Source organism: Anabrus simplex, chromosome 3, assembly GCF_040414725.1.
Source record: "Anabrus simplex isolate iqAnaSimp1 chromosome 3, ASM4041472v1, whole genome shotgun sequence".
NCBI classification, from domain to species: Eukaryota; Metazoa; Arthropoda; class Insecta; order Orthoptera; family Tettigoniidae; genus Anabrus; species Anabrus simplex.
Window position 1 is genome coordinate 327,232,963 of NC_090267.1, and position 14,140 is coordinate 327,247,102.

Sequence of the window (14,140 nt, forward strand, 5' to 3'; positions counted from 1 at the left end):
TTTAGAACAACCACCACTTTTTTTTTGCTAGTTGCTTTACGTCGCACCAACACAGATAGGTCTTATGGCGACGATAGGAGAGGAAAGGCCTGGGAATGGGAAGGAAGCGGCCTCGGCCTTAGTTAAGGTACAGCCCCAGCATTTGCCTGGTGTGAGAATGGGAAACCACGGAAAACCATCTTCAGGGTTGCCAACAGTGGGGTTCGAACCCACTATCTCCCGGATGCGAGCTCACAGCTGCGCGCTCCTAATCGCACGGCCAACTCGCTCGGTACCACCACTTTCATCGTTCATTTATTTCTCCATTACCTAATAATACGTTCGTAGCCTCGTTTACCTGAGCTGATGTTCCGCCGGAAAATGAGAAGCATGTTGATGTTATGAGTCATCCCCAGAAAGAAATAATTACTCTAACGAGTGGTCATGCCTTGGATGACATGAATATTTGGCATTAGAAGGAGCCTTTACCAGACAAAAAGAAGTATCCCGAAGAAACCTGCTTATAGTCGCTTGGTCCTCCATTGGATGAATGCGTGATAATAATAATAATAATAATAATAATAATAATAATAATAATAATAATAATAATAATAATAATAATAATAATTTATTATTAACAAAAGATGGTGACTTAGTTGTACCTCCCCTCAAAGCAGTAATCACTACAGAACCACGAGGTTACGGACAGTGGAAACTTTCATGTTACACACCTCCAGGGACCCTTAAGTTCTGTAAGGAATTGGCTTCGTCTTCTTGGCTCTATCCTCAGACCGATGATATTTCCAACTGTTTCGATTTGATATGAATGAAGTAACTTCCATTCTGCTTTCCGACTCCTTGGCCGAATGGTCAGCGTTCTGGCCTTCGGTTTAGAGGGTGCCGGGTTTGATTTCTGGCCGGGTCGGGGATGTTATCTCGTCTGATTAATTCTTCTGGCTCGGGGACCGGGTGTTTGTATTCGTCCCAACACTTTCATCTTCGTATTCAGACAACACACTACACTACCAACCATCACGGAAACACGCAATAGTGATTACATTCCTCTATGTTGGGTTGGCGTCAGGAAGGGCATCTGGCATTAAAACAGGGCCAAATCCATATATGCGACACAATTCGCACCCGCGACCTCATGGAAGTGGGAAGTGAAATGGAGTACGGCTTTTAGTGCCGTAAGTATGCGAGAACATGTTCGATTCGCCTGGTGCAGGTCTTTTGATTTGACGTCCACAGGCGACCTGTGCGTCGTGATGAGGATGAAATGATGATGAAGACGACACATACACCTAACCTCCGTGCCAGAGGAATTAACCAATGATAGTTAAAATTCCCAACCTTGCCGGGAATAGAACCCGGGCCCTCTGTGACCAAAGGCCAGCACGCTATGCATTTAGCCCTGGAGCCGGAAGTGGGAAAAGCATAAGAAGAAGAGGAAGAAGAAGAAGATGATGAAGAATGCACTCTGCTCATCAGCGGTGGCCGGTAAAGAAAGACAAGCTTCTTCGACATGCACTATGATATGGCTTTGCTACGTTTAACAGTACACACGGGGGCAATCATTTTTATCACGCTACCATCTTTTCCGCCATAGGTCATTCAGCTGACAAGAAGACAGGTCGTTGGTGAATAGTACAGCTGTTGATAGCGGTCAGCTCTGCAGTTTACGCAGGTGGGCGCCATGTAACGTAATATTCGGTGTGACAGTGAAAGTTTCCGCACGTGGTGGGCAGTAGGAGTGGGGACAGAAGGCGGTGAGCAATAAGGTTCACCAAGTCAGTCCACCACCATGTGCCAAAGCCTAGTGCTCGCTGCCGTCTTGGCTCTAGTGCCGCAAGGACTAGCCGTCTTTTATCGCACCGAGTTCCTCCTAATGCAGGTGAGTCACAACCCACTCCAAAATTCAAAAAAAGGCAAAATATTACTCTCTTGTTTATAATTCCTTGTAACCGTAGACTAACGGTTCTCGGTGTGCCGTAAAATTACGCGACTGCATAAAAAAGTAGGCTTTTTAAAACAATTTGCTTTACGTCGCACCGACACAGATAGGTCTTATGGCGACGATGGGACAGGAAAGGGCTAGGAGTGGAGTGGAAGTGACTGTGGCTTTAATTAAGTTACAGGATCAACATTTGCATGGTGCTAAACGGGAAACCACCGAGAACCATCTTCAGGGCTGCCGACAGTAGGGTTCGAGCCCACTTCTCTTGAATGCAAGCTAATTGCTACGTGACCCAAACCGCGCGGCCACTTGCTCGGTAATAGAGTTTATTAAAATGGGATGAGTTGCTATTACATTATATAAGCAGAGAATGATCTAGGGTTGGTGACCAAGGGGTTCCTAGCTGAGACTGAGATCCTTCCACGTACTTGTTTCAAGCTTCTCACTTCCGTATTTTCTATCTGATCTCCCTTGGTTAATTCTTGTTCTCTTCCGACCTCAGCGGTAATAGGTTTGTAATGTCAAGAGAGTATTTCATTTTCATGCCCTTCGTTGCCCTTTCCTTTCCTTTTTCCGACAGCCTCATCTTCGAAGGATCAGATCTTTTCAACTTTCTTCTTTGATTACTGTTAAGAGAGGATGATTATCCAGTTGTACTGTAGGCCTGCTCTTTGTAAATCAATAATCACCACCACCACCAAGGAATGTTCTGAATGCTAGTGAAAAATAATTTTTACAATTTGCTTGACGTCGCACTGACAGTGATTGGTCTTATGGCGACAATGGTATAGGAAAGGAAAATAGGAAAATAAATCAGTGTTTCGTCCACATGCATTAGAGTATTTAATATTACCAATTGCCATAAGAAATCCAGACCAGGAAGATGTAATTCTTTAAAATGTGTGCAAAACCCGATCATGGCTACGTTCCATGTGCCTTTTATTCTACGTTTCTTGGGCTTTTCCCACAACTTTCTTAAGGCGGATTTAGCACTTTTGAACAGGCACTCCTCATATACAGTTTACAACCGTTGTTTCCCATAAGTTCAACCCCCTCGTCCATGTCGTGGGAGTTGGGCAACGTCATAAAGTAGGGCATATCCTGTGGGGGTGAAATGCAGTGGGACTATGTGTGCTCCAAAACCGCAACCGTTGCTGTGGAGCCCCTACAGGAATCCTCAAAAATATGGCGGACAACGGGGCTCTGGTGAAGTCACGACAGGCCTAGCGACTCGGTGATGGATATTAACTAGCTTGCAAGGAAACGAGGAATGATAAACCGGACGGATATAATAAGCGAGGACCTCTTTTGGATACAAGAAAAATAAAAGAGAACATCTTTCTTTTTTTCTCAAGATGTCCAGAGAAATACTTTGTGAAGGCGTTCACGATTTCCTCCCCTTTTGGAAATTGCTTCCAATTTAAACGCAACCAAGCAGCATAACATTTGACTAACATAGTTGCCCGTGGCGTATCATTCCGAAACACTACATACTCTTCGTAATTTTAGCCCCTTACTATTTCTCTCAAAAATATTTCTTAGCTGTTACTTATGGCCAAAGGGGAGCCTCTATGCCAAATTTCACTCTCCTCAGTGGAGTAAGTGAGTGACAAGTGACCTAGCTATTGTACCCGCCGTTGATGGGATAGCATGCACATGTTTACATTTTCGTCGACCATTTATAGAGCATTTTGCACAAAACTGGGCCTTCCGGATATTGTTTTAATGACTCCATGTTTCGAGTTGCACTGCTCTGCATACGTTCTTAACCACTACAGCTACGTCGAAATTATATGGGTAAAATTTGTAGTTCTTAATAAAATCCTCATTCAGAAAGTATTCTGTAGGCAGTACTTATAATGTCGTGAATCGTCTGGTGAAGTGGTTTCTGTCACGTCGTGTGTAGTTGAAAGAAAGAAAGAAACAAAGAAATAAAGAAAGAAACAAAGAAAGAAAGAAAGAAAGAAAGAAAGAAAAAAAGCGTATTTTAATATGTTCGCGTTTCAAAGACATTGCCCAAGTGTTGAAATACTGTATCAATATCGTGAAGTAAGAAAATAAAAGTATGTTGCCTGACTATGGATGGCCTTGGTTATATCACCCCGCAGACACCTATCCATCTGTCTATCTATCTATCTATCTATCTATCTATCTATCTATCTATCTATCTATCTATCTATCTATCGGAAGCATGTTTTATACATCAATCATCAACCGTGACATCACCTATAAAGGCATTGGCATATACAGAGTGAAGCGAAATTCGCGCACTCGGGCGTCGCAGCGCGACTCCTCACATGCCAGCAATAAAAGAATGTCTCTAACAAAACCCTCCAGGGTCGGCTTTTCCCTCGGACACAGCGAGGGATCCCACCTCTACCGCCTCAAGGGCAGTGTCCTGGAGCTTCAGACCCTTGGTCGGGGATACAACTGGGGAGAATGACCAGTACCTCGCCCAGGCGGCCTCACCTGCTATGCTGAACAGGGGCCTTGTGGAGGGATGGGAAGATTGGAAGGGATAGGCAAGGAATAGGAAAGGAAGCGGCCGTGGCTTTAAGTTAGGTACCATCCCGGCATTCGCCTGGAGGAGAAGTGGGAAACTACGGAAAACCACTTCCAGGATGGCTGAGGTGGGAATCGAACCCACCTCTACTCAGTTGACCTCCCGAGGCTGAGTGGACCCCGTTCCAGCCCTCATACCACTTTTCAAATTTCGTGGTAGAGCCGGGAATCGAACCCAGGCCTCCGGGGGTGGCAGCTAATCACGCTAACCACTACAACACAGAGGCGGGCATCTTAATCGTCAACAGCGAATAAATTCACGCCTACGACTTGGAAAGGGCGTCTTTCGAAGCTTCTTCTTCTTACTCTGTTAACCTTTCAGGGTCGGTTTTTCCCTCGGACTCAGCGAGGGATCCCACCTCTACCGCCTCAAGGGCAGTGTCCTGGAGCTTCAGACTCTGGGTCGGGGGATAAAACTAGGGAGAATGGCCAGTACCTCGTCCAGGCGGCCTCACCTGCTATGCTGAACAGGGGCCTTGTGGAGGGATGGGAAGATTGGATGGGACAGGCAAGGAAGAGGGAAGGAAGCGGCCGTGGCCTTAAGTTAGGTACCATCCCGGCATTTGCCTGGAGGAGAAGTGGGAAACCACAGAAAACCACTTACAGGATGGCTGAGGTGGGAATCGAAAACACCTCTACTCAGATGACCTCCCGAGGCTGAGTGGACCCCGTTCTAGCCCTCGTACCACTTTTCAAATTTCGTGGCAGAGCCTGGAATCGAACCCGGACCTCCGAGGGTGGCAGCTGATCATGCTAACCACTACACCACAGAGGCGGACGTCTTTCAAAGCTGACCAATGAAAACAACACACCATACCATCTGAACCACATTTACGAAATAAAAAACATACGCCTCAACCCAGTATCGACCCTTCGACCTCCTGCATGCTAAACCAAAGCTCTATCCACTGCACCAACTGTACAGCAAGACTTTAAATTTAATTTCGTGTGGCTATTTCTAGCCGAGTGCAGCCCTTGTAAGGTAGACCCTCCGATGAGGGTGGGCGGCATCTGCCATGTGTAGGTAACTGCGTGTTATTGTGGTGGAGGATAGTGTTATGTGTGGTGTGTGAGTTGCAGGGATGTTGGGGACAGCACAAACACCCAGCCCCCGGGCCATTGGAATTAACCAATGAAGGTTAAAATCCCCGACCCGGCCGGGAATCGAACCCGGGACCCTCTGAACCGAAGGCCATTACGCTGACCATTCAGCCAACGAGTCGGACTTACAGCAAGACTAATATGTGCTGACAGAGGTAGTTACCCTACATGTGGTTACAGTGTTGCCAGACTGCCACTCTTCAACGTCCTTTTTCTGCCAGATATACTCGCAGGACGAAGTTTTGTGAGAGACATTTTTTTACTGATGGCGTGTGAGGAGTCGCGCTGCGATGCCCGAGTGCGCGAATTTCGCTTCACTCTGTATATGTAGTACTCGCTGTTCTTGCTTGTTACTTAATGGCCAAGTCTTTACTAAATTCGCATGCAATGAAATTAAATTCTAAAACATTTAGTCTATATGATATGTGTCTGACGGTATTAATCAAGTATATATGTCAGCGTATTAGGTTTCCTTTATGCAGGCCTTCGTCTCTGCCCTCCTTCCCTTCCACACGGATAGGAATATCCCGGTATAAAAACCAGGTTAATATTAAAACAATACAGACAGATGCACGTAGAAAGCGTCTAAACCATCACCGGGATGATCTCCGTGGTAACTCTCCACAGAGTTATCAGCTCTTGGACTTATACTTTTACACGACTGTCATTGATATTGCACTTGTTTCTCACTGAGTCTAAAAAAGGTATAGAACAAAACAGAATATTCGAATAAATGTTGTCACGAATATTTTTTCCTTTAAAACTAACCGTAAAGGAGATACGTCGAGTTTTATGTTTCAGAAGATCCTAAACTTAAATGCCAATTTTCATGAAAGTCCACCAATCCGTTTCCCCGTGACACTGTAACAAATGATGACAAACAGACGCACATAGAAGCAGACACAAATTAAACTGAACCCGATACAGACCACTATTTATCCTACCCTGCATAGAAACCAAATATAGACAGCAGAACGACGATTTTAACGACGGTTAAAATAATACGAATAATAATATTATTAGTTTTACGTTTCACTAACTACTTTCGGAGACCCCGAGGTTTCGGAAGTTTGTCCCGCAGGAGTTCTTTGACGTCCCGGTAAATCTACCAACACGAGGCTGACGTATATGAGCTCCTTCAAATACCACCGGACTGAGCAGGGATCGAATCGGCCAACTTGAGCTCAGGAGGCCAGCATCCTACCGTCTGAGCTACTCAGTCCGACCTTCGGTTCAGAGGGCCATAGGTTCGATTCCCAGCCGGATCGGAGATTTTAGATTTGTCTGATTTACTTCTCTGGTAGCGCGTCTGCCTCTTACCCGCAGGCTCCGGGTTCGATTCCCGGCCAGGTCAGGGATTTTTACCTGCATCTGAGGGCTGGTTCGAGGTCCACTCAGCCTACGTGATTACAATTGAGGAGCTATCTAACGGTGAAGAGGCGGCCCCGGTCTTGAAAGCCAAGAATAACGGCCGAGAGGATCCGTTGTGCTGACCTCACGACACCTCGTAATCTGCAGGCCTTCTGGCTGAGCAGCGGTCGCTTGGTAGGCCATGGCCCTTCGGGGCTGTTGCGGCATGGGGGCGGGGGTTTACTCCTGGCTCAGAGGTTGGATGTTTGTGTTCGTCTTAATACACACGTCTTCATTCACATGGAACACATGGCACTATCGTACATCGTTCATACCCGCAACAGCAAATATATTTCCCATATACGGCTGGTCTCAGGAAAGGCATCCAGCCTCAAAACTGGGCCCCAAGTAATAGAGAAATTGCCAGCAAGAAGGGAATGTGTATATTGCCGCCTAAGAAGCAATACCTCTTATCTCACAATGTATTCCTATCCATTATGTTCCTAAGTCAGGTCACGCCTCCCAGCCACTTGTGGATATGCAATCCATCAGAACAATTTTCGTTATGTTTATTCTGCTATGGTTACATGTAAAGGAAAATTAACCTTACCACACAGTATTGTAGGGATGTATGTTTTTGCTAGTTGCTTTACGTCTTATGGCGACGAAGGGACAGGAAAGGGCTAGGAATGGGAAGGAAGCGGCCGTGGCCTTAATTAAGGTACAGCCCCAACATTTGCCTGGTGTGAAAATGGGAAACCACGGAAAACCATTTTCAGGGCTGCCGACAGCGGGGTTCGAACCTACTATCTCCCGAATACTGGATACTGGCCGCACTTAAGCGACTGCAGCTATCGAGCTCGGTGGGGACGTATGTTTGCATGACGTACATTATATGCGGACTCCTACAGTATAATGTATTTAAGGTTCATTTTCCTTTATACACAGACATATGAACGTGAACACAGGGGGAATTGTTCTGAAGCACTGCATATCCATACGGGTCTGGGAGGCGTGACCAGTCTTAAGGAAAATAATGGATAGGAAGAGCATTATGAGATACGAAGTATTGCTTCTTAGGCGTCGATATATCGTCGCCGTGCCTGCGAAAACTGCTATGTGAAATATTTCAGCTTAAAACTTTTACCGGTAAAGTTCTGTCACCTAAGGTTCAATACTAGATCCAAACGCATGTCGTTGAATAGCTCTAGTATGTAAAGCCCTAAAAATGTTGACAAGTCTTATAACAAAACGTCTATACAGCTTGGTTGCAGGATCAATACCGGAAGAGCAATTTGGATTCACTCTCCCAGCAGTAAAATGAGTAAACTTGTGTCCTCATCCCGAGGTGGTGCAGCTCTCTTCAGGCACACCCCCAATCGAGGTGAGCTGCATGTACCATTTTAACCACATACCAGTCCCCCTGCCATTCTTAAATTCCTGACAGTACCGGGAATCGAATCCGGACCCCCGAAGACGGCAGCTAATAACACTAACCATTACGCTACAGAGGTGGACTCCAAGAAGCAAAATGTTTACAAGGGGATATAGGAGTTGCATTAAAATTCCACAATGGTAAACTACATGCTGTCTTTAAAAATAATGCCGATCCCGTAAAGAGAATTATAGCAATCGATAAACTAGAAAAAATCGTTGGAATTTTTATTTGCTATTTGCTTTACGTCGCACCGACACAGATATGTCTTATGGCGACGATGGGATAGGAAAAGCCTAGGAAGTGGAAGGAAGCGGCCGTGGCCTTAATTAAGGTACAGCCCCGGCATTTGCCTGGTTGAAAATGGGAAATAACGGAAAACCATCTTTAGGGCTGCCGACAGTGGGGCTCGAACCCACTATCTCCCTATTACTGGAAAAAATACATCACGAGGATTTTAAGAAACATTATGAACAAAAGTTTCATACAAATAGATGACAAGGTTGATATATCAGATCCAATAGAACAATCAAACGGAATTTTACAATGTGATCTGCTTATCCTCCTCCTATTTAACACAGTAACTGTGGAAATAACCCACAGCATTGTAACAGAAAAGGTCAAATTGTACGCATACGTGGACGACATGATGCTTTTATCCACTGAGTTAAGGAATTCCCAGGATGCTTTCAACAAACTTACAGTATAGGCTACCGAGAACGAACTTCAATTAAATGAAAACAAAACTGTGTCAATGACTTTCAGAAAAAAGGAGGCAAACCGGCAGCTAACGATGTTATCTATATATATAAAATAACTTGTCCTGACTGACTGACTGATTCATCATCGCCGAGCCAAAACTACTGGACATAAAGAAATGAAATTTTGGGGATATATTCATATTAAGATGTAGGTGCTCGCTAAGAGAGGATTTTTTGATATTCCGTCGCTAAGGGGGTGAAAAGGGGGGTGAAATTTTAAAAAGAGTGTATCTATATCTCAAAACTTTAAAAGTTTACAGATGTAAAAATTGGTATTTAGAATCTTCTTTTAAAATAAGGATACACGTATTTTTTTGTTTTCTGAAAACCCCAATAGGGGGGGTGAAAAAGGGTGAAAATGAGGAAAAATGGGTTGAATGCCTTCAATCAGGATACCGGTACTTATATCTCAGAAACTGAAGATATTACAGACCTCAAAATTGGTACTTTTGATCTCTTTTAAAAATAAAGAAACACGTATTTTTTTGTTTTTGGAAAATCCAATTAATGGGAGGGTGAAAAGGGGGTGAATTTTTAAAATGAGTGAATCTCTATCTCCAAACTTTTAAAGTTTGCAGATGTAAAAACTGGTATTTAGAATCTTCATTAAAAATAAAGAAACACGTATTTTTTTGTTTTCGGAAAATCGCAATAGGAGGAATGAAAAGGGGTGGAAAAAGGGTTGAATGCCTTTAATGAGACTACTTATATCTCAGAAACTGAAGATACTACAGACCTGAAAATCGGTGTTTGGGATCACCTTTAAAAATAAAGAAATACGTATTTTTTTGTTTCTGGAAAATCCAATTAAGGGAGGGGGTGAAAGGGGGTAATATTTTAAAATGAGTGTATCTATATCTCAAAACTCTTAAAGGTTATAGATGTGAAAATTGGTATTTAGAATCTCCTTTAAAAATAAAGAAACACGTATATTTTGTTTTCGGAAAATCCAATTAATGGCGGTTAAACAGGAGTGGGGTGAATTTTTGAAAGACTATATCTACAGAATATCTTGGAAACGTAAAATGTTACAGACGTAAAAAGTGGGTGTTTGGAATCTCCTGTAAATGTAAAGAAACATTTGTTTGTTTTTGGAAACTCCACTTAAGGGGAACTCAAAAAGGGTGAAATTTTGAAATGAGAATTTTTACAGTATATCTAAAAAACTTAACATGTTACAGAAGTGAAAAATGGTATTTTTTTATCTCTATTAAACATAAAGAAACGTGTATTTTTAGTTTTCGGAAATATCACCTGGGTGGAGGGGGGGTAAAAGTGACTGAAAATGGTGTTGAATTCTTTTAATTAGGCTACTGATATATCAAAAATGAAGATTTTACAGACGTGAAATTTGATATTTTCAATCTGCTTTAAAAGTAAAAATACACGTATTCTCTTAAAATCCAATGAAGCGGGGGGAGGGGGGGTTAGAATTGAAAAATTAATTGGCTTAATTGTATGAGAATACATGCATCTAATAAAAACTAAAGTTATTACAGATGTGAAAATTCGTATTTGGATCTCCTTTCAAAACAAAACAAAAAAAAACCCGTTTTGGCCGGGAAACCATCTTGGAGGGCGGGAGTGTAAAGGAGTTGAATTCCTTTCATGAGGACACATAAATAAAAAACTGAAGAAGTTAGAGTCGTGATAATTGGTATTTAGAAGATCCTTTACTATTAAAGAAACAAGTATTTTTTTCGGTAAAGTTCACTTAGGGGGGGGGGGGCAGTAGTGTGAAATGAAGTGAAAAAATTAAATTACTTTTATGGGGATACTTATATCTCAAAACTGAAGGTAATAGACGTGAACATTGGTGTTTGGAATCTCCCTTAAACATAAAGAAACAAGCCTTCTTTTAATTTTTTTGCGGGGGGGGGGGGTAGCGGTAAATAAACTTAACGGCGGTGGGGTGTAGAAGGAGGTGAGACCAATTGATTTTACTGTTATTAATGTACTTATAAGGATCCTCCGATGCTCATGCGGCACCGCGCCGGCCTCTCAAAGCTGGGTTCCGTGGTTCAAATCCCGGTCACTCCATGTGACATTCGTGCTGGACGAAACGGAGGCGGGACAGGTTTTTCTCCAGATACTCCGGTTTTCCCTGTCATCAGCCATTCCAGCAACACATAATAATAATAATAATGTTCCAGACCGTCGTCAAATGTGCGGACCGCGCTGGCAACGGCTCCTGGACGGGTAATGACTATGAATGCAGTCCGGCCGCGGGTTCAGTGCCGCCAAATCACCCAATATGACACCACGCGGATCTCCTGAAGGATTTTAATCATTTTAAAAATGATTAAAGGAAAATATGGCAAAGATTTACGGACCCAACTGACCAGGAGGAATACCTGAGCCTAGCCCGGGAAGTACAAAATCGATTGCTGGAAAGGAATATTGAAAAATGGGAGGAAACGTGCTTTAAAATAATAGAAAACGAGTCAGATCGGGAATTTTGGAGGATTCTCGCAGAAAACGAGTCAGATCGCGAATTTCGGCGGATTATATATCTAAAACAATAAGCATTCAATTATAAATTTCAGTATAATACCGTAGCGAAGCACGGGTATCTTGCTAGTAATTTATAAAAGAGACACTATCGATTGTCACACATTACAAATAATTAGGAATCACATCGCAGACCCATGGAAATGTGTACAGTATCCATGTTCGGGAGAGAGTTATAGCTGCCTTATCAACTATGAACAGTATGAGCTTAAGATTATGTACCCCACTCTACTTATGCACATTGTGCGAAATTAAATCAATGTGAATAAAATAATTATCTAAATACTACGTCAATAACTTAAATAACTCTCGCTCTTACATAGATATGTTGCGGGTCAGTATTTCTCCCACAATATTATCAAATAGCGGTTTTCGTATGTACTTATTTACAGAAGAGCGACTATAATACAAATTGTAATAGATCGCCTGATTTCTCAAAAATGTCTGGAATATGTTCTGAAAAGGAAGCGTAGCGGCAAGATTTTCTTTCAGAGACTCGATGAATTTTGGATGCGAGTAAATAGAGCATAGTTGTCCATACCACAGGATACCATTCATAGAATATTTTATTGCTAGCGTTTAGACCAGGTTATAAAATGCCGAAGTTAGCCACAACACTTACCGCAGGACACACGTGCTAATCATTTCTCCAGTATTGCCTATAAACAGCACAGAATAACTTTTGTCAGATGTTATGATTTCGTTGAACAGTGGTGCATTTACGCCATCCTTGTGGTGCAGCGGTAGCATGTCTGTCTCTCACCTGGAGGCGCCGCGTTCGATTCCCGGCCGTTCCTAGGATAATTGTGGATCGAGGGCTGGAATGTGGTTCACCCAGCCTCATGAAACCAACTGAGGAGCTGTATTAATCGAGATGCAGTGGAACTGGTCATTGAAGTAAGAAATAAGACTGTAAATGCCGTTACGCAAACAATAATAATACTAATACTGCTACTAATAATAATCGTATGGCCTCAGCTACCGTGTGCAGACATTTCAATTTGGCGCCATCTGGCTGTCTGCTCGTCAATTTCGATGTTCCGTTTTACTCTAGGCCAACTAGATGGCTGACCGTGTAAACCGAAACGCTGAGAAATGGCTGAGATTTAATGAATTTTGTCGGGTAAACACCAAATGTGTCACCAGAGATCTTTTACATGACGACATCGTACAACATGGACTGTCGAATGGACTTTTTTTCCGCCCTTCGAAAATTCGACTACCTCTGCCGGGTTTGAACCCGCTATCTTGGGATCCGGAGGCCGATACTCTATCACTGATCCACAGAGGCAGCTGACCACGTGACATCTTAACATCTGCAGACTATTGGCCGGGTAGCAGTCATCTTAGCAGGGTAAGGCCCCTAATGGGCTATATGCGCCTCGTGGTTTTTTTGTTTTACCCTTTCACGGGCCGATGACCTACGTGTTATGCCTCTTAAAACAATAGTCGCCATCGTCATCATCATCATCATCATCACCGTCCGGCTCCATTGCTAAATAGTTAGCGTGTTGGCCTTTGGTCCTTGAGGTCCCGGTTTCGATTCCCGACTGGGTTAGGGATTTTAACTTCCATGGATTAATTCCGATGGCTCGAGGGCTGGGTGTGTGTGTCGTCCTCTTCATTAGAATTCATCAAAAGTAGGGCCCACCTTCACAGATGCGCAGGTCGTCTAAAGGCGTCAAATCGAAATACATGCACGAGGCTTTTCCGGAGGTCACGCACCGGCATCATTTACTCTTTCAGTATAAATTTTATGGGACTACCTATTGAAGCAGTAAGAAAGTGGTTTGATCACCCAGAAAGACGTAGACTTGATTTCTCTTTAGGAGGTTGAATAATACAAAGTATTTTGACTCGAAATATCTACCACTTAAGAGGCTCCTGACCCTTCAGTCCACTCAGACTGTAGAACAGAAATGATTACGGTACCGCATTAGATTGTAGAAGCTTTCACCTCCCACTTCTCTAAGAGACTTCTTCTTCTGCTGCTTTTCTTCTTCTCCTTCTTTATCTGTTTACCCTCCAGGGTCGGTTTCTCCCTCGGACTCGGGGAGAGATCCCACCTCTACCGCCTCAAGGGCAGTGTCCTGGAGCTTCAGATTCTGGGTCGGGGGACACAACTGGGTAGGATAACCAGTACCTCGGCCAGGTGGCCTCACCTGCAATGCTGAACAGGGGCCTTGTGGGAGGATGGGTGATTGGAAGGGATAGACAAGGAACAGGGAAGGAAGCGGCCATGGCCTTAAGTTAGGTACCATCCCGGAATTTACCTGGAGGAGAAGTGGGAAACCACGGAAAACCACTTCCAGGATGGCTGAGGTGGGAATCGAACCCACCTCTACTCAGTTGACCTCCTGAGGCTGAGTGGATCCCGTTCCAGCCCTCGTACCACTTTTCAAATTTCGTGACACAGCCGGGAATCGAACCCGGGCCTCCGGGGGTGGCAGCTAATCACACTAACCACTATACCACAGAGGCGGA

The 14,140-nt window shown here is 43.7% G+C and overlaps 1 protein-coding gene across 2 annotated transcripts in view; it reads left to right on the plus strand.

Annotated features, from left to right (window-relative positions):
• The first annotated feature begins 1,735 nt into the window (after nt 1-1,735).
• The window catches only part of LOC136867280 (lysosomal Pro-X carboxypeptidase), a 137,977-nt gene continuing 125,572 nt past the window's right edge, over nt 1,736-14,140 (plus strand). For both annotated transcript variants that reach the window (XM_068227066.1, XM_067144431.2), the window contains exon 1: nt 1,736-1,873. In XM_068227066.1, coding sequence (XP_068083167.1) covers nt 1,784-1,873 — 90 coding nt within the window. In that variant the 5' untranslated portion in view covers nt 1,736-1,783. The remainder of the gene's footprint in view (nt 1,874-14,140) is intronic.